The 20,634-nt window shown below is 43.0% G+C and overlaps 1 protein-coding gene across 1 annotated transcript in view; it reads right to left on the bottom strand.

The window, feature by feature from the left end:
• Positions 1-20,634, bottom strand: part of HYDIN (HYDIN axonemal central pair apparatus protein) — a 432,285-nt gene that overhangs the window by 99,660 nt on the left and 311,991 nt on the right. Inside the window, 9 exon segments of the mRNA XM_060000506.1 lie at positions 659-876; positions 4,290-4,460; positions 7,356-7,529; positions 8,001-8,180; positions 10,959-11,127; positions 15,386-15,625; positions 19,582-19,731; positions 20,047-20,238; positions 20,389-20,516. Coding sequence (XP_059856489.1) covers positions 659-876; positions 4,290-4,460; positions 7,356-7,529; positions 8,001-8,180; positions 10,959-11,127; positions 15,386-15,625; positions 19,582-19,731; positions 20,047-20,238; positions 20,389-20,516 — 1,622 coding nt within the window.

Genomic DNA, 20,634 nt, shown 5'->3' with positions numbered 1-20,634 from the left:
GCTTTCCCACTCACAACTCATTACCCACCTGTCTCTCACTGTGCCACCCACTGTCTCTGACTTCAGCACCTGCTATTCATCTCACCTGCTGAGATTGTTTTTGAAGTCCCTCGGCATGTGACTCAAACTCTCTGGCTTCTTTATGACTTTCCAAGACTCCCCTGCTGCTCTCCCACAACTTATATTCATGGTTCCATCCTTCACATGCCTTTAGTAGTAGTTTGAGCCATATGAAATTGCTGCAATAGAGTTCCCGAGTGGTTGAATACTGGCAGTTTCATATGGTTCAACCTAATTCTTTTTACACACCTCTTTTGTCACCAATCTCTTTTTATTGCATATATTTGAATGTGTGGTTATCACCCTTATCAGACTCTTAGTTCAGCTTGAGTGAAAGAATTTTGCTTTATTTATCTTCACTTTGCCAGCACCCAACCCAATGCCTATAACGTTAAAGGTACTTGGTTCACACCTGCTAGATGAACACTCCGTTCAGGAGTGGTACAGGGACAGTACTTAGGCCTTCCTGGCAAGGGCACCTGTAGGAATGAAGTTGTGCTAACCTGGATGCAAGATGCCGAGGAAGAGGAGAAAAAAGAGAAGAGGGGGAGAGGGAAGGAAAAATCCCAACCTTCCTCCCGGGAGCCCTGATTTGTACCTGTGGTGTTTCGGACGAGGGCTGGTGATGCTGCTTCTGAGACACAGAGCTGTGGCTGTCTGCTTTGCCTTTGTTGAGGAGCACACTCCCACGCACAGGCTTGGCAGGTTTAATTTCGGGAGTTACCAGAGTGGATTCTGAAGTTAACTTCCCCAGGGTCTCACTGCTCAGTCACATCTGTCCCACGGCATTTTGGCTCAAAGCAGCAGCCTCCTGGGCTACACAGAGAGAGAGGGTTTATATTAAAAGACACCTTAGGGGACTTCCCTGGTGGCGCAGTGGTTGAGAGTCTGCCTGCTAATGCAGGGGACACGGGTTCGAGCCCTGGTCTGGGAGGATCCCACATGCCACGGAGCAACTAGGCCCGTGAGCCACAACTACTGAGCCTGCACATCTGGAGCCTGTGCTCCGCAACAAGAGAGGCCGCGATAGTGAGAGGCCTGCACACTGCGATGAAGAGTGGCCCCTGCTTGCCGCAACTAGAGAAAGCCCTAACACAGAAACAAAGACCCAACACAGCAAAAATAAATAAATAAATTAAAAAAAAAAAGTCACCTTAGGATAATAAGGAAATAATAGCAAGGATGGCAAGTTGAAACGTAGTGTGATTCTTTTGAAGACTACAAAGCCATCTCCACCTGCAGCTGCCTTAGCAGGGCTGAGAGAAGAGGCTCCACCCACTGAGGACAGATGATGATGACGGTTGTGTGCAGAGCCTGGCCTGGTGCCCCGGGCTCTTCACTGCTCATCTTCCCAGGGGATCCCACGATACTCTCCCCCACTTTCTCTTCCAACCCAGAGGGTAATCATCTCTGAAACTGCTGGTACACTACAGTCCTGACTGCCCTGGAAACCTACCACAATGATTACTGTGTTGTTTTACAGTCTTTTTTCTTACTACATCTTCAAAACCCAGCATGTACTGTATACTGAGAGCACATCTCAGTTTGGACTAGGCACATTTCAAGGGGATGGTGGGTCCTGCGTGGGACAGACAGGTTTAGACTGGTCACTTCCACTTCAGTACAGCCTGCTGACTCCACAGCAAACAGCAAATGCAGGTCTGGCTTTAACCCCATCACTGAGAGGGTTTTCTCCAAAGTCACCAGTGACCTCCGAACTGTGAACTACAGCGGCCCTCTTCTCAGGGCTCATTCTATCTGAACCTTCAGCCACCTCTGATTATATTCACTTACTGATTTCACACATTTTTACAAATCTTTACTCTGTGTCTACTATGTGCCAAGCACTAGTCTAGAGGCCGGGAATACATTAGTGATGAAAACTAACACAAATCTCTGCCCTCTGAAGCTCACATTCGTGGCCGGGGCGGGGGTAGCATGGAGGAGGCAGACAATAAAATAAGTAAATAAAATAAATAGTCGGTTAACTAAGGGTAAGGGCTATGAGGAAAATAAAGCGGGAAGGGTCTCCCAGACTCCAACCAGGGCTCCGCAGAGATGCGAAAGTCCTTCTGGCCCCGTCCCGTCTGTAGCTCTCCTGACTGCCCACCCTTCTGACCCTCACTCTGCCTTCTCCGCCTCCCCTGGCTTCTCCCCCTGCCCCCACCTCCTCCTAAAATGTGAAGTGTTCCCCAAGCTCCCATCCTGCCCTATCCATCCCTCTCCTCTCTTTCTGGAACTTTCTGGGCTGATTTCCTCTACTCCAGCGGCTGCACCCCTCACCTTGTTGAGGAAGTCTCCCCCAGTTATTAAGCCTTTAGCTTGACATTACTTTCTCAGGGAGCTCAAATTCATGATTTGTCACGAGATGTCAACACAGCTCCAAAGACTTCTGTGAAATGCAGTTTATTTGACAGAAAAGGAAACAAAAAATCTAAGAGAACTGGAATTGTGATGCAGCCTGGGGTTCCCACTAAGTGGTATCAGAATATGCCACCCCAAAATATGACTACAGGAGTTCAGGATATGCCACCTTAAAATATGCTGCGTTGGCATATTGGTTATTTTGAGCTGTAGGCACCTGAAACACAGTAAATGCAGGGAGTGGCTTTCCTTGACCTCCCCTTATTTGCTCAAAGACAGAACCTCCAAAAGAAGCTCCACTGTCACAAGTCCCCTTCCAGAGAGTTTCACCAACTAGGGAGATGGACTCTTATCACAGGAGAGGAGACTCAAGTCCATACCACACCCAGAAAGACTTTATCACAAACAGCCACACCTCCCATCCATTCTTGTAAGGGTCCCTCATCTTTCCTAAAAACCATCTTCCCTCCCCTAAGAGGACTACATCCCCCTTCCCTTTCCCTATTAAGGTGGCATCTACTTCTGAATTCTAAAGCCATCCATTTTCCCCTGAGTATCTCCCATGGTACATGAAGTATACATGTTAATAAACTTGTTTGTTTTTCTCTTGTTAATCTGTCTTTTATTGCAGGGGGGCTCAGTCAAGAACTCAGAAGAGTAGAGAGAAAATTATTCTTTCTCCCCTAGACCACTAAAGAGCTGTTTCTCTTATCTTCCCAGCAAAGAATCTTCCATTTCTCTAAGCATCCCATGCAGAGGTATCAAGGGGAGGGGACACCCCTGAAAGCCCCAGTCAGTTTTATCATCTAGCAGGCATGAGACACTATCAGGAATGATGGCATGCTGTTCTAAGTATTTATATAAAAAAGATTCTACTCTGAGCAGGTATTCTCATTATATTTGATAGATTTTCCCACTGAGCAGCCACCCTCCTGCCCTGTATGTCTTTAGAGAATCCGGGAGAGCCAGGATTCTTAACCTCTGGTAGGTAAGGCCTCACTACTATGGGGTTTAAAAACTCAATTAATTTTCCTTTCCAGTAAACTTTCTCCTCCTCCCATGTTCCCTGTCTTGGTAAATGACATTGCTCTCTTCCTGGTTTCTGTGACCAGAAATCTTGGTGTGAACATCATCTTGAATGCCTCCCCCTCCTTCAATTCCCTGCCATGCATGCGGCTATCAGGTCAGCCAGCCCAGCCCCACTCATATTCAGCTTCACCTCTCTTCCATTACAAGACATCACTAGAGCTCCTTTCCTACTGCAACTTTCGGACCATTTCTCCCATAGGGTGAAAACTGCCCAGCTCCTCTTTTCCTTCAAAATAAAATTGAAATTCCTAATCTTGGCGTTAAATTCAACTATGATTGGCCTTAACCTGCCTTCCCACCTTTAATTTACTGTCAGCTTCCCTGCTTTCTTGGCCTGGAATATCCTTATCTTCATCTTTGCCTGTCAACATTCTCCTCCTCCTTCAAAGCCCACTTCCATGAAAACTTCCCCAAATCATGCTTGTTGGAACCCAACTATCCCAAAGTTGGTCTTTCACAGAAGCTGGTAGTTCTGTTACATTATTTTCCTCTGCCCTGAATGAGCACATGTCTGCTCCCCTCCAGGGGTCACTCCCAAAGGTGTGGGCCACATCTCTTCCATCGCCCTGCTCCCTGCAGTGCCAAGTGCATTGGGCAGTCAGGAGAGCCACAGGTGTCTGGTGGAGAGAATTCTCTGGGATGCTAACTGGCAGCATGTTATAAGTCAGCCTTCAATGGGGCTGTGGAGAAAAGCTCGGTGGGGGAAACTGAGAAGGTGCATTACCAGTGGGGTAAGGGCCACTTGGCCACAAAGAGTCAGGGGAAATGGCTCTCACCATACTCCTCTTCCTTCATGGACTGCTCTAGGGCGGCCCTGATGCAGAGCTCACGGGCCCGGATCCCTGCGACGTTGCTGCCATCGGAGATGGCTTGCAGCACAATGGAGTCGAAGTTCAGGCAGGCTGCACTGTAGTACCTGGCCATGCTGACTGCAGTGGCTGACTTTCCTATTAAAAAAGGTCAGGAGGTTGAATTTCACAGCTCTCATTTCCTCAGTGTCCTAGACAGAAGAAGCTTCTATAACAGAGGCTACTGGAAAGTCATCTCTCCAAGGTCTCTGCCTCTAAGTCTCTCGTGTGGCCAGAGGTGGCAGCAGAAAAGAGAGGCAAGACCTGAGCCAGGAGTTAGGACCGTGGATTCTGGTCCTAATTCTACCCCTGATGAGCTCTGTGCTATGGCAACCCACGTCCCCTCTGGATTTTCTCCTCGGCTTAAAAAGTGATTCTATCAGATGAGCTTTAAAAATTTTGTAGCTCTTACTGTCTCTGATTCTAATGGGAAGAGACTTTTTTGGTTTAAAGAATAACTTGTGTTGATTTTTTTTTCTCATTCAAAATACCTGCTTATTAAAAAGAAAGCAGAAAATTCAGAAATAACAGCAGGGATAAAAGAAATTTGATCTTCCAGAGAGACTACAGTTAGCATATGGCTGCCCAGTATGCATATGTAACTATTTTATTCGTATTTCTTATTAAAAAAGAATGGGTTATGTGGTAGGTTGAATAATGCCTCCCCCACTCAGATGTCCACATTCTAATCCCTGGAACCTGTGAATATGTTACCTTATATGTTAAAGGGACTTCGCAGGTATGATTAAGAATCTTGATGTTGGAGATTGCCCTGGAGTATCTGGGTGGGCCCAATGTAATAACAAGGGTCCTTATAAGAGAAGCAGGATGCTCAGAGTAAGAACAGGTGATGCGATGATGAAAGCAAAGAGAGAGACAGACAGAGAGTGAGAGAGAGAGAGACGAGACAGATAGACAGACAGACTACAAGATGTTATGATGCTGGTTCTGAAGATGGAGGAAGGGGCCATGACCCAGGGAATGCAGATAATGTTTCTAGAAGCAAGAAAAGGCAAGGAAATGGATACTTCGCTATAGCCTTGAGAAAGGATGAAGCCCTGTTGACCCATTTTAGACTTCTGACCTCCAGAATTCTAAGAAAGTAAATTTGCATTTTTTTAAGTCACTAAATTTGTAGTTATTTGTTACAGTAGCAATAGGATATTAATACAGATAACAAATTGTAAGCATGGCATTTTTTTTCTCACTTAAAACGATATATATCATGAGCATTTTTCTATTCATTCAATACACTTCTATGGTACTTTTTTTATTGTGATAGTATACATGCAAAATTTACCATTTTAACTGTTTTTAAGTGTACAGCTCAGCTGCTAAGGATATTCACATTGTTGTGCAACCATCACCACCATCCATCTCCAGCACGTTTTCATCTTCCCAAGTGGAAACTCTTTACCCAGTAAACAATAACCTCTCATTCCTCCCTTTTCTCAGCCCCTGGAAACCACCATTCTACTTCATGTCTCTATGAATATGACTACTGTAGGTACCTTATGTAAATGGAATCATATAGTAGTTGTTCTTTTATGTCTAGCTTATTTCACTTAGCATAATGTCTTCAAGGTTCATCTATGTTGTAGCGTGTGTGAGGATTTCCTTCCTTTTGTAGGTGAAAAATATCCCATTATACCACATTTAGTTTATCCACTCATCCATCAATGGATACTTGGGCTGTTTCTACCTTTTCATTATTGTGAATAATGCTGCTATGAAAATGGGTGTACAAGACACTGTTTATAATGGCGATATAATTCACTGCGTGAATATACTATGGCTTAATTAACTAGTCCCGCATATTGAATGCTTCAAGTGCTCCCAGATTCTTAGTATGGTCACCAATGCTGCAGTGAACACTCATGCAGTTAATCTTTGTTGACGTGATTATTTTCCTAAGATAAATTTTTAGAAGTAATACTGCCAAGCCAAAGAGTTTGCACATATTCTTCCCCTCTCTCTCTCTTTTTTAAAAATATTGACATATGTCATGAATTTTTAAATTTCTTTATTTATGGCTGTGTTGGGTCTTCATTTCTGTGCCAGGGCTTTCTCTAGTTGTGGCAAGCGGGGGCCACTCTTCATCGCGGTGTGCAGGCCTCTCACTATCGCGGCCTCTCTTGTTGCGGAGCACAGGCTCCAGACGCGCAAGCTCAGTAACTGTATGCGCAGGCTCAGTAATTGTGGCTCACGGGCCCAGTTGCTCCACGGCATGTGGGATCTTCCCAGACCAGGGCTCGAACCCATGTCCCCTGCATTGGCAGGCAGATTCTCAACCACTGTGCCACCAGGGAAGCCCCCCCTTCTCTTTTTAAATAACTTAATGTCTTGGATTTTTCTTTAATATTTTAATGTTATTAAATTATTGAAAGAATGCAAGCTCCAACAATTCAGAGATGTATTAATTAAGAATGAGGTGTCCCTGCTCTTTCTCTAACTCCATATCTCTGAAGTTGGCAATTTAACAATTTGGGGATAATCCTTTGGTATATAAATTTCAAACAGAAGGGTCTTTTACTGCCTCAAAAATTACACATGCAGGACTTCCCTGGTGGCGCAGTGCTTAAGAATACGCCTACCACCGCAGGGGACATGGGTTCAAGCCCTGGTCCGGGAAGATCCCACATGCCGCAGAGCAACTAAGCCCACGCGCCACAACTACTGAGCCTGCGCTCTAGAGCATGCAAGCCACAACTACTGAGCCCACATGTCACAATTACTGAAGCCCATGCACCTAGAGCCTGCGCTCTGCAACAAGAGAAGCCACCGCAATGAGAAGCCCGTGCACCACAACAGAGAGCAGCCCCCACTCGCCGCAACTAGAGATAGCCCGCATGCAGCAACGAAGACCCAACGCAGCCAAAAATAAATAAATAAATAAATAAAATAAATAAATTAAAGAAAAGGCATCACCCAGAGGTTAAAAAAAAAAAATTACATGTGCAAACTTCACCATAAACCCCTCAGGGCTGTGCATACCTGACAAGGGCGTCCCATGGATGACGATAGCGATGCCTTTCCGGTTCTTGGCCATGCGGCCTTCTGCAGAAATGTCAATGCCCAGGTGGCGAGCAATGGCCTTGCTCACTGGGTTGTTCTCTACTTCCCCAACCTCCTCTGAAGAGTGGCTGTCAACGTTGTGAAGCTTGTCAGCTGCAAATTAAATATGCATGGGTGTGTGTGTGCATGCACATACATGCGGACACACCCAGAACTCACCTGGGTTCTGAAGGAAGTGGGGACGACTTTTTCTTAGTAAACATCCTATTTTAAAATAACAAACGTAATCTGCTGCAGAGGTTGCCTCACTCCCCCTGTAGTGCACGAAAGTGCCCGTTTTGGCTAATAATCTGTCCATAGCTACTACAATTGAAAATACAGATACTCTTTGACTCTTAATCCCACCTTGGGGAATCTCTTCTCCTGAAAAATAATATTGGAAACTAGCTGAATATGCAACAGTAAGGGAAATGACTAAATAAATGATGGCATATTCATATTGTAGAATTAATATATAATAGTGCTAGAAAGATGCATTTTATGGAGAAAGGTGAAAGGCACTGAACAGCCTTCCCACTTTTGCTTAGAGAGAACAGGTACCCCAACATTAAAATGCTTGGTTACTTTGAATCATGATTTTTTCCAGGCTTTCTTCATCCTCCTCTTCATCTGGGTAGGTCTCGGACTTGACCATTGGGATATGCTGCTCTTCCAGGTAGGATGTGACAGAGATCCCTCGGCTAAGCGAGGTCCTCTTCGTGCTGTCAGAGGTTTCCTGTTCTGACAAGGGACTATCGTCCTCTTCTGCCAGGGAGCAAAGGATGGAAACACACAGGAAGAGTTGGGAGGAGGACAAGGGAGATAGGGCAGAAGAGGGAAGAGAGACAAAGAGGAGAATCACTGAACTGGTTACCATCACCCTGGACTATCTGACCCCAATAAACAAGAACTGCAGTCAGTCTGCTGTTAAATTTCTCTGCCCAGAGTGTTTTCTACATTTTAACATTAAAAAATACACACCAAAATTATACATTTGGTTTAGAAAATTTGGGAAATTCAAAAGAGCAAAAATGATAAAATTTAGCTACAGAAATAAATATAGATAGACAAAGAAATGGTGATAGAGGAACAGCAGCTTCATTTTATGATACCAGTATAGGAGAGTGGCAACCTCTCAGATTTTTTTTTTTTTTTTTTTTTTTTTGGTACGCGGGCCTCTCACTGTTGCGGCCTCTCCCGTTGTGGAGCACAGGCTCCGGACGTGCAGACTCAGCGGCCATGGCTCATGGGCCCAGCCGCTCCGCGGCATGTGGGATCTTCCCGGACTGGGGCACAAACTCGTGTCCCCTGCATCGGCAGGTGGACTCTCAACCACTGCGCCACCAGGGAAGCCCCCTCTCAGATTTTTAATTTTTAATTTTTCAAAACTTTTCAAAAATTTTTCAAAACTGAAGTTGGGATCATACTATACACATACCAATTTGTAGCCTGCATTCCCCCTTTATCATGAACATTTCTCCATGTCATTGTTGAGCACATCTACTACTTTATCTGCCCCGCACCATCGTCAATGCCCCTATTCCACAGAGTTTCAGTGGGTGCATTGGGATGTCATTGTACAAGGTGACCCAGCTCTACCCTGGAGCCAAGACACCTTCTTTGTTTAATTTTGAATTTGAGTCAGAGAGGTTGTAGCTCTCCTGGGAATGGCAACAACACGACTTGTAGCTGCTGGCCTTCCCTGGATGTGGTTTGGAAGCAGAGAAGGACGTGTACTCTGTGACAGCAGAGTAAGCAGATGCTCAGAGAGGTGCTGGTGAGAAGCAGAGGGAGCGCCTCCCTGGACTTCTACTGACCCTCAGGTCCTGGCTCTAGATCACCTTTCCATGGGCCAAATGGAAACATGAACCCACAACCAAGGCGTGTAGGACAGGGATGAGAGCGATGGGCCCTTCTCAGCTCTCACTAAGTCCTCTTTACATTGCAGACCCTCGTGACTCTCTGCCTCAGGCCACTAGGCAGTCCTGAGTTTAAATGTCTATCCCCCCACCCCTCCCTGACTTTGAGCTCTCAAAGGTAGGGGCTGATTTCATTGATCTTTCTTCTAGCACTTCATCTCAGTGCTTGGAACATAGTGGGTGCTTGTTATGGGCTGAACTGGTTCCCATAAAGTTCATTTGCTGAAGTCCTAAGCACCACCCCCGTGCCACACTCCACTCCCTGCCCCAGTATCCCAGAATGTGACTATTTGAAGTTAGGGCCTTTCAAGAGGTAGTTAAGTTAAAATGAGTGTCCTAAGCCATCCACAGTCCAATATCACTGGTGTTCTTATAGGAAGAGATTAGGACACAGACACACAGAGGGAAGTCCTTGTGAACACACAGGGGGAAGACAGGCATCTACAAGCCACGGAGGGAGGTTCAGTAGAAAACAATTCCACCAACACCTTGATCTTGGATTTCTAGCCTCCAGAATTATGAGAAAATAAGTTTTTCTTGGTTAAGCCCCCCAGTCTGTGGTATTTGCAGTGGCAGTTCTAGTGAACTAATATGCTCAATAAATACAACCAGGAGACTGGGTGGACAGGCAGCCTTCTTCTCTCATCTTCTCCTTTTAGGGCAGATTAGTGTTCTCCGACTACCTACTGTCTTGAGAGACATCTAGACAGGTCCAAGGGCAGGAGAAATGGACTTCATTCATTCATTCATTAACTCTTACAGAAACATTTATCAGGTGCTGGTCCATGCACTGGGTGTACATTGCGGAATACATGATCACTGCCTTTATGGGGGCTTGTCTAGAGGGGAGACAAGTGTGAAGAAAATACATGTGATGACTATTATGCAGAAGAAGAGGGCAAGTAAGAACGGAAGGCAAATTTCCAGGGTGAGGGCACAGGGAAGCAGAGAAGTGAGCACCCCAACAAGCTACACGATCCCATAGGTCTCCCTGGAACCTTGATGCTCAAGTACACACAAGGGGGGATCCTGGGTGGATGATGGATAACTCTGGGGTGCTGGGCAAGAAAGGGCAAGATCGTAAGAGCACAGTCCAGCTTTGTGATTGAGTTTTGGCCTTGAGGACCATCGAGGGTCTTTCCTCATGTGAACTCCCACCCCTACCTCTCGTAGGGCACCAATATCTACCATGCATGATGGATTACCTTGCATCACCTAGGCACAGATGTGGAGGCTGTGGAGTGGTTATTGTCGTGGACTCCAGAGTCAGAGAGACCTGGGCTTGAGTCCTGATTCTGCCACTTAAATCTGTGGACCTGGCTTCTCAGTGCTTCCTCTCTCATCTGTACGTGTGAAGCCCTCAGCACAGGGCTTGGTATCTAGCAAGTGTCCTTCTATATCTGAATTAGCTGTTTTTAAGTCTTAACTCCCCACCAGACTCTAGTGAGAGCAGAATGTGTCCCCATCTCTGCATCCCTACAATGGGGACAACAGGACCATTTTGCAAGGGTTAGAAATGAAATCCATAAGGTGCTCCATAACTGGTTTGTCTCCCAGCAGAGATAATTCAAAGAAGCCAGGGGAGTGGCTGGAGCCACGGGCTCCAGAACTGTTGAGTTCTCACCGTTCTCCTGTGCCAGACTCTGCAGATATTTCACCTTCATCTGCTCCTCTTTTGACCTCTTCATCTCCTTAAAGTATTCATACACCTCTGGGGGCAGGTTTTCCCCTGGAAGGCGGGGAGGCAGCAGCAGGGAGTTGTAGGAATCATAGCCCTTCAGCGTTCGCAAGATCTGCTCAAGGAGAATGGGAACTGCTGTTGGTCCCACTGGAAGTTTACTCCCCACAGTCCCAGGTGGGTCTGCCATCCATCTCATAAAAACCCTGCCCCTGACCAAGGCTGGGGTGTATACAAATACTTTCTGGATCTCAAAGGGTAGGGTCCTTTGCAGAGGTCTAAAGTGTAAGGCTGAGCCCTGGATCTGTGGGGATATCAAATTTTTATTTTGCCCCATTTGTGCCTGGGCATTTCCCGTGTGGAAAAAAATTTTCCCCTTGTTTTATAAATAACATATACTGTTTTTGTTGTTGTTGTTTTCCATTGACAAAAGTACAGAACTCAATTATCCACTTTGAGTGACATGTTATTGAAAAATATTGTGGATAGCAATGTTGTCTTGGTAAGGTGGTTGTCTCATATATAGAGGATCCAGAGAAAAGTAGGCAAAATGGCTGTTTAGGTATGTGTATGGGTGTGTGTGTATATTTGAGAGAGAGACAGACAGAGAGGGATGTATATTAGGCTTGTCAGATGAAGTACAAGATGCCTAGTTAAATTTAAATTTCAGATAAAAAAATGAATAATTTTTAAAGTATAAATGTGTCCCATATTGTTTATCTGGAATTCAAATTTAATTGCGGCAACCTGTTTTTCTTTCTGCTAAATCCAGCAACACTAGTGTGTATGTATATTTATAAAAGACAGTAAAATCAACTCCTAGAAAGCAATTACTTTCTATGCAACCTAATTTACTGGTGTGAAAAATCAGTTAGGTAACCCTTCTCCAAGATCACCAATTTTAGTTGTTTGAAAACCAATATTAATGAGCTTACTCTAAAATTTATATGGAAGAACAAAGGGCTAAGAATAGTTGAAACGCTAATGAAGAAAAATAGAGAGGACTGTCCTACCAGATATCAGGAATTATGAAGTTGGAGCAATAGACAGGGTGGTATTGATCCTGAATAGAGAAACTGACCAATGAAATGGAGGTGAGAGCATAGAATAGACCCACGTGTATATGGAGCTTTGACACAGGACAGAGGTGGCATGGCAGATCAGTGGGGAAAGGAAGGCCTATTCCAAAGGCTGGCTGATGTAGAGACACAAAGGCCTGGCCAACTTGCTTCATCTGAGGTGACTGTAAACAGCCAACCCAGCTGCAGAGTGTCCTGTGGGATCAGCTGAAGTCTCTGTGCAATGTCATCACAGCTTACCTTCTCTGTCTGCCTAGGTCTAATGTTCCTTATCCTTTACAGGTGTCGTCCCTGAGAGTACTCTCTGATAAACCTTCTGTATGCAAATCTCAGAGTCTTGGATTCTGCTTTCCACTGACCCTGACCCACAGCAGAGGATGCTGTGGCAACACAAGCCATTGAACATCTAATAAATACCTAATGAAAAGACTCAAATCCAGAGGGACAGAATCCAAACCGGGCAGAGCACAAACACTGGATGTAAAGAAGATAGAAGATTCAAAGGCCAAGTTGATGGAGAGTCCAGAGGAAGCAGACCATCTTATCTAAGCCATTCCTAAATTCCTGACCCAGAGCAAACATGAGATGACAAATGTTTATTGTTTTATGTGACTAAGCTTGGGAGTAAGTTATTTTGCAGCAATAGATAGCTAATATAACATCACACTTCATGAACAGCAAGACCTTATGAGAAAACAATGGAGCAATGTATGTAAGATATACGAGTGCAGAAAATGTGAGCCAAGGATACTGTATCCAATCAAACTGATCTTCAAGCACAAAAGCCAAGGGAAAACAGTTACGAACACAGGAATACTCAGGAAATATTGTTCCCATGGTCCCTTCCTGAGGAATCCACTAGAGAATGATCTTCTGACAACCCAGTAGCGAATGGAGAAGCCTCATCACAAGGACTGGTGTTGAGCATTAAATATGTTCAAGTGTAGAACTAAGACTAAATGATGGAAATTAGCAGAACTAAGACTAAATAATGGAAATTAAAATTACTTAATTAGCATTAAATATGTTCAAGTGTAGAACTAAGACTAAATGATGGAAATTAGATGATTACCCAGTAGGCATTAACTGGAAGTAAAGAAATATCATTTTAAATTAGAGGGTGGTGAGGAGAGGTAAAAAGAGATTTTTAGCTAATTTCATTATTGCTCATAGTAGGGAACTAAGAGGCAGTTTCTAAAAAGTAGGGTACTAAGGGTATTAGACAAAGGCATAGTTTATACAGATCAGCCTCAAGGTAGGACAGCAGGGTAGAGACAGTAAAAATGGACCTGAATAGATCAATGGAAAAGAACAGAGATTCCAGGAATAGACCCAAATAAACATAGTCAACTGATCTTTCCTAAAGGAGCAAATGCACTACAATGGAGCAAAGAGTTTTTTTTCAACAAATGATGCTGGAATTGGACATCCACTGGCAAAAAAATAAATCTGAGTGGATCTTAACTTCATAAAAATTAACTCAAATGAATTGTAGACCTAAATAAAAAACATAAAACTATAAAATTTCTAGAAGATAGCATAACAGAAAATTTAGATGACCTAGAGTATGGTGATGACTTTTTAGACACAACTCCAAAGGCACAGTCTATGAAAAAAGTAATTGATAAGCTGGACTTCATTGAAATGAAAAACTTCTGCTCTGCAAAAGATAATGTCAAGAGAATGAAAAGACAAGCCACAGACTGGGAGAAAATATTTGAAAAAGACACATCTGATAAAGGACTATTATTCAAAATATGTAAAGAACTCTTAAAGCTCAACAATAAGGAAACAGATAACTTGATTAAAAATTGGGCCAAAGACCTTAACAGATACCTCACCAAAGAAAATATACAGATGGCAAATAGGCGTATGAATGGATATTCCACATTATATATGCCTTCAGGGAAATGCAAATTAAAACAACAATGAGATACCACTACACACCTATTAGAACAGCCAAAATCCAAAACCCTGACAATATCAAAAGCTAGTGAGGATAAGGAGCAACAGGAACTCTCATTTACTGCTAGTAGGAATGCAAAATGTTACAACCATTTTGGAAGACAGTTTGACAGTTTCTTACAAAACTAAACATACACTTACCATAGAATCCAGCAATCATACTCCTTGGCATTTACCTAAAGAGTTGAAAACTTATGTTCACACAAAAACCTGCACACAGATGTTTATAGCAGCTTTATTCATAATTGCCAAAACTTGGAAACAACCAAGATGTCTTTCAGTAGGTGAATGGATAAATAAACTGTGGTATTTCCAGACAACGGAATATCATTCAGCACTAAAAAGAAATGAGCTATCAAGCCATGAAAAGATATGGAGGAACATTAAATGCATATTACTAAGTGAAAGAAGCCAATTTGAACATCTACATACTCTATGATTCCAACTATATGGCATTCTGGAAAAGGCAAAACTACAGAGACAGTAAAAAAGATTAATGGTTGCCAGGGGTTGGGAGGAGGGAGGGATGAATATGTGGAGCACAGAGGATATTTAGGGCAATGAAAATACTTTGACACTATAATGATTGCTACATGTTGTTATACATTTGTCTAAACCCATAGAATGCACCAAGAGTGAACTGTAATGTAAACTATGGACTTTGGGTGATTATGATGTCACATAGGTTTATCAATTGTAAAAAATATACCATTCTAGTGAGGGATGTTGATAATGGGGGAGGCTGTGCATGTGTGGGGGCAGGGGTTATATGAAAAATCTCTGCATCTTCCCCTCAATTTTGCTGTGAATCTAAAACTGCTCTAAAGAATAAAGTTTAAAAAAAAATGGACAAGGAGGAGCAATTGTAAAATATACAAGCCAGAGCAAATAGGAAAAAAAAAAAAAAAGGCAGATTTAAGCCCTAACGTGATTACATTAAATGTAAATGGTCTAAATACACCAATTAAAAACAAAGACTGCCAGAGTATATTAAAAAGATGACCCAAATATATGCCGTCTACAAGAAACTCATTTCAAATATAATGACTATGGCATACATTCTTTACTGTTTGAATTTTAACATGAGCATGTATTAGTTTTTAAATTAGTTGTTTCAAATGTATAATGAGATCACAAAGAAGAATGAATTCTGCTTAGGGCAAGGGAAGTAGGTCAGGAAAGCCTGCAAAGTGATCTTTAAATTGACAGGGAAGGGTTCACAGGAAGAAGGAGCAAAGGTGAGGAGGAAGTTGTCCAGGCAGAGAGAAGAGTACCTGGCAAGGCCCAGCATGTGTAGGAAAATGGAGTTTGGTTTTGGTCTCTGCTCACCTTCTCTTCTACAAGATATTGCTGGTCAAATTCTAAGGAGTAAAACTCAATGGGAAAGTTGCAGGGATTCTTCACCACCACCTCGGCCTCATCTCCAGGTGCATAAGGCAGCAGTGGCCCCAGCTCCAGAACTGAGGGACTAAATTCCAAGCACGGCTCTAGACCTTGCCCCTGTGCCAGTAGAGTAAGCTTTTGATCACTCTGGGCAATCTGGAACACCAAGGTTTGGCTGTAGAATTTCTGAAAAATATAAAAACAAAACAAGCAACTAAATTTTTTTCTGTTATGTGACATGTAAAACAGATAGCCACTGGGGGACAAAATTGATCCTGTTTAGATTAAGAGAGAAAAGTTTTCTTATAAAATTGCATGAGAGCAACTTATATTAGAGTGTTAATACTGGGTATCTAGCATGCCAGGCACTGTACCAAGTGCTTCATCACAGTCCTGTGAATGCTGTTCTCATAACCCTCAGATCCTCCAATGTGCTCAGATGTCCCACTGCCACTATCTGCACCTCTGGGCTCTCATTTCATGGGCCCTGCTGTCCATGGGTAGGGCAGGGCAAGGCAGAAGTGTCAGAGAAGTAACACCTTCTGGGGACAATCCTTAACCAACGACTCTCAGGAGTTACTGTATAAAGACTCCTGAGAGGGATAATTCTGAAATGTGCATTTTGTATATTTTCTCCGAGTTTCCAGTGGGATTAAGATCCAGTGTCCAGGACTTCCCTGGTGGTGCAGTGGTTAAGAATCTGCCTGCCAAGGCAGGGGACACAGGTTTGAGCCCTGGTCTGGGAAGATCCCACATGCCGTGGAGCAACTAAGCCCATGTGCCACAACTACCTAGCCTGCGCTCTAGAGCCCGCGAGCCACAACTATTGAGCCCACATGCCACAACTACTGAAGCCCGTGCAACTAGAGCCTGTGCTCCGCAACAAGAGAAGCCACCGCAACGAGAAGCCTGTGCGCCGCAACGAAGAGTAGCCCCCGCTAGCCACAACTAGAGAAAGTCCGCATGCAGCAACAAAGACCCAAGGCAGCCAAAAATAAATAAATCAATAAATCAGTCCAGTGTCCAAGGTAGCTGGCTCACTCGCACACCCTATTAGCTGCCTTCCTTTTCCTTATCACCTTCTACTTCTCTTTTAGTATTCCCTACACTTCCTAAATAATCTGCTTGCACTCAAATTCTTGACTCCAGGTCTGTTTCTTGGAGAATCTGAATGATCATATTTCCATTATTTAAAGATACAGTTAAGCAGCTAGTCAGAGATGATCAGCTAGTGCAATCAGTTCGTCTGATACAATTACAATCCAAATACCAGTTGATAATGATACGAATTATTCTAACCTGGTTTCACTTAGGAACCTATTAAAATGCATATTCACAGGCCCATTCCTAGAGATCCTGACTTGGTAGGGGCAGGATAAGGCTGGGGATTCTGTAGTTTTAACCAGATGCCCAGGTTGTTCTGAAACTGTTGGGCTCATGGCTTGGGTTTGGAAAGCATGATTGGCTGAGCGATTTGGAGAGCTCTTAACTACCTTAGCTCAGAGGGAAGGAAAATCAGATGGAAAGAATGTGTAAGGACATAGATACAAGTTCAGAAAAATACCTGTTGTTGGAGATAGTAAGAGAACAAATTATTGGCTAAGAAGGTTTTCTATATAGTTATGGGTTTAGCACCTTATGTGATCCAAACTTCTATATTTTAACTGCTTTTTAGGGAAATATTTCTTACTTTTTTTTTTTTTTTTTTTTTGGCTGCATCGGGTCTTTGTTGGTGAACGTGGGCTTTCTCTAGTAGCGATGAGCAGGGTCTACTCTTCATTGTAGTGCATGGGCTTCTCATTGCGGTGGCTTCTCTTGCTGCGGAGCACTGGCTCTAGGTGCGTGGGCTCAGTAGTTGTGGCTCACGGGCTCTAGAGCACAGGCTCAGTAGTTGTGGTGCATGGGCTTAGTTGCTCCATGGCATGTGGGATCTTCCCAGACCAGGGATTGAACCCATGTTCCCTGCACTGGCAGGTGGATTCTTAACCACTACACCACCAGGGAAGTCCCAGGGAAATATTTCTAAAACATTTCATTCATCTTGTTTTCTAACACAAAGTATTCTGAACGCATGTTATAATGTCTAGGAGTTGTTAATGTGGACATCAGTGTTTCTCTGTGCTGCTGATGCTGGTGAAGATATAGGTGTGGACTGTATGGGTTGCAAGGCTAACCAGTTCCTTGTATACGGCCAATAAATTCCTCTCCCAAACTCTAATTTGAAAAGATACATGCACCTCAATGTGCATAGAAGTACCGTTTACAACAGCCAAGACATGGAAGCAACCTAAATGTCCATCAACAGAAGAATGAACAAAGAAGATGTGGTATATATGTACAATGGAGTAAAAAAGAATGGAATAATACCATTTGCAGCAACATGGATGGACCTAGAGATTATCATACTAAGTGAAGTAAGCCAGATAGAGAAAGACAAATATCATATGATATCGCTTATATGTGGAATCTAAAAAAGTGATACAAGTGAACTTATTTACAAAACAGAAATAAACTCAGACATAGAAAACAAACTTATGGTTACCAAAGGGGATAGTGGGGTGGGGGGGAGAGATAAATGAGGAGTTTGGGATTAATATATACACACTACTATATATAAAATAGGTAAACAGTAAGGACCTACTGTATAGCATAGGGAACTATACTCAATATCTTATAATAGCCTACAATGGAAAAGAGTCTGAAAAAAATATATGTATTCATTGTAAATTAACTATACTTCAGTAAAAAATGATACTTAAAAAAATTCCTATCCCATTTGGTGGAAACATTTTATTAATTTTGACCAATGCTAACTCAACACTTATGGAACTGCCCAAACAAATCTTTTTTTTTTTTTTTTACTATATTTACTGGTATTTTTTTCAGTAAAACATCCAAAATCTTGAGTAAACCTGCTGGCAGTCTTAAGACTCTCTAAGAATGACAAACACATTAGTTTTCTTTTCTTTTAAAAGGGTTGGGGAGATTTTGATAATGACAGAAACAGGGACTCTATTTTAGAATCAGATATGAAGTCATTCTCTTTTCTTTCTTCTCATTGTAGATTCTGAAGCACTTCCTCAAAGCTGTTACCAGGAAAACGGGAGTTAACCATGGGTATTTTATAAAACTCACATCGATTTCTTCTTTTAAAAGAATAAAGAAAAACATCTCCCAAATGCCTTAGGCTTTCAGCAAAAGTCTTTACAGTGTAACCTCTTGAGATCCTCTCTGGTTCTAGGATTTTTATTATTTTTTTACTGTATTCTTTGTCAGGAGTAGCTTTGTGCTCATGGTGTTTGCAAAAGAAACACTTGTGAGGCCCAGGGAGTATGTCTACCAGAAAGTACTTATTATTATCACAACTACTGATGATAATAGTAAATAGATATTGAGATACTACATACAGAGCAGTATGCTATGCATTTTATTCACATTAATTCATTTAATCTTCAAAATGACCCTTAGGAGGTAGCTACTGCAGGTTGATAATTTCTTACCTGAAACCCTAGGGGCCAGATGCTTTCAAATTCAGAGTTTTAAAAAGGTAAACACAGAGCATATACCCTATGTTACATAGTATCCTTAGCAGCATCCCCTGTAATCAAACACATTAATATTTCTGCAGTTGCAGTGTTTGAGTCTGCAAACCAAGGGGGATAAATAAAGGTTAAGTAGTCTCATGTCAGTTCAGATAGGTTTTTCTGCCAAATGAGTTTGGGTCCGAAACTTAAAAAAATTTTTCCCCCAGTTTTTAGAACTTATTGGATTTTGGAATTGCAATAAGGGATTTTGGACATGTGACATTATTATTTTTCATTTTATCTATGAGCAAACTGAGGTTTAGCGAGGCTGAATAATTTGCCCAAAGCCATGCAGCCTCTTAGTCAGAGGCAGAAGGCCACTAAGCCAGGTCTGTTGGTAAAAGTCAAAGTGTTAGATAGATCTGCCGATTCCAGAGCCGGTACTCCTAACCACCAGGACACAGCTCCTGCATGAACCAGAGCACTGAATGTCATAATCAGAATAGTGAGGGACAGGTCACTCAAAGTTTCCCTGGAGACCCAATCAAGCATGGACTTCGAGTACAGCTCAAAGAGATCCAGAGACTCTGAATGAGACTGCATTTCTTTAAAGCTTACCTCTTCTTTGGGCATGAATTTCACTTGCATGTTGGACTTCTCACCAGGATCCAAGACCCCAGAAGTGGGCTGAATCTCAAAGATCCGTGTCTTTGGCTTGAATTCAGCACATAGTTTCCGTCTTAAGTACTTTGGCATGTGTTTCTCCAGCTGGCAAATAAATAGTAGACAATTAGACCATTTTCTTTGGAAAATGCCTCCACCGTCCACCCACTCAATCTATGTTTACTGATTACTTCCCAGGTGTCAGGGCACAAAGATAAATACGACATGACATTCGCGAGATAGCATGGCCTGATAGTCCTTGAGTGCTGGGCTGAGGGCCTACATTTTATTCAGGGGGCAATGGTTGTCGCTGAAAGTCTTTGAGCAGAAGGGTGAAATGAAGAGAGTGACGGATTAGAATTATAAATCTGACTTAAATGGAGATGGAAAAAAGGGGACAATGGGCCACAATTCATTTACCTTGCTAACTTGCTTAGGGGTGTGGATAAACCATTCACAAGGGACTTGGAGGTGATTGGAAAGCTGAATAGTTTCCACGAGGCACTGTCCACACTGAATTGTGGCAAACTCCACTTTTCCACAAGACAGTGTCATACTGGGAATGGTCACCTTGGCTTGGAGACAGATGTGAACTGCTGGCCCTCCAACCACCTAGAGTGGGCATAAAATTGTTGTTACCATGTCGCATGGGATAGGAGAAAGAATCACGGCTCTGAAATAGTAACTGGATCATCACAGGGGTGATCAGCAAGCAGAGATGGAAGCTGGGGAGGATCAGCTGGGCCTCGTGATGCATCTTACCTTGATGGGCAGAATGACATTTTTGTTTCCAACAGAAAGGCTGGCCCCTTGTGCATCAAATCTCACTTCAAATGTTTCCGTTTCACAGTAAGGCAGATTCTTCACACGATCTAGCTCAATACTGAAGCCTGGACCAAGACAAACAAAATTTCTTTGAGGAAAAGAAAAGTAGCAATCAAGAGCTGCTCTAGATACAGCCCATCGGAGGCAGGATGACCACTCAAAGTATCAATTAATGGCCCAACA

This window comes from Delphinus delphis, chromosome 20 (genome assembly GCF_949987515.2).
Source record: "Delphinus delphis chromosome 20, mDelDel1.2, whole genome shotgun sequence".
Lineage (NCBI taxonomy): Eukaryota > Metazoa > Chordata > Mammalia > Artiodactyla > Delphinidae > Delphinus > Delphinus delphis.
Note: the sequence above shows the minus strand (reverse complement) of the source record. Positions and strands in the feature narration are given on the sequence as shown.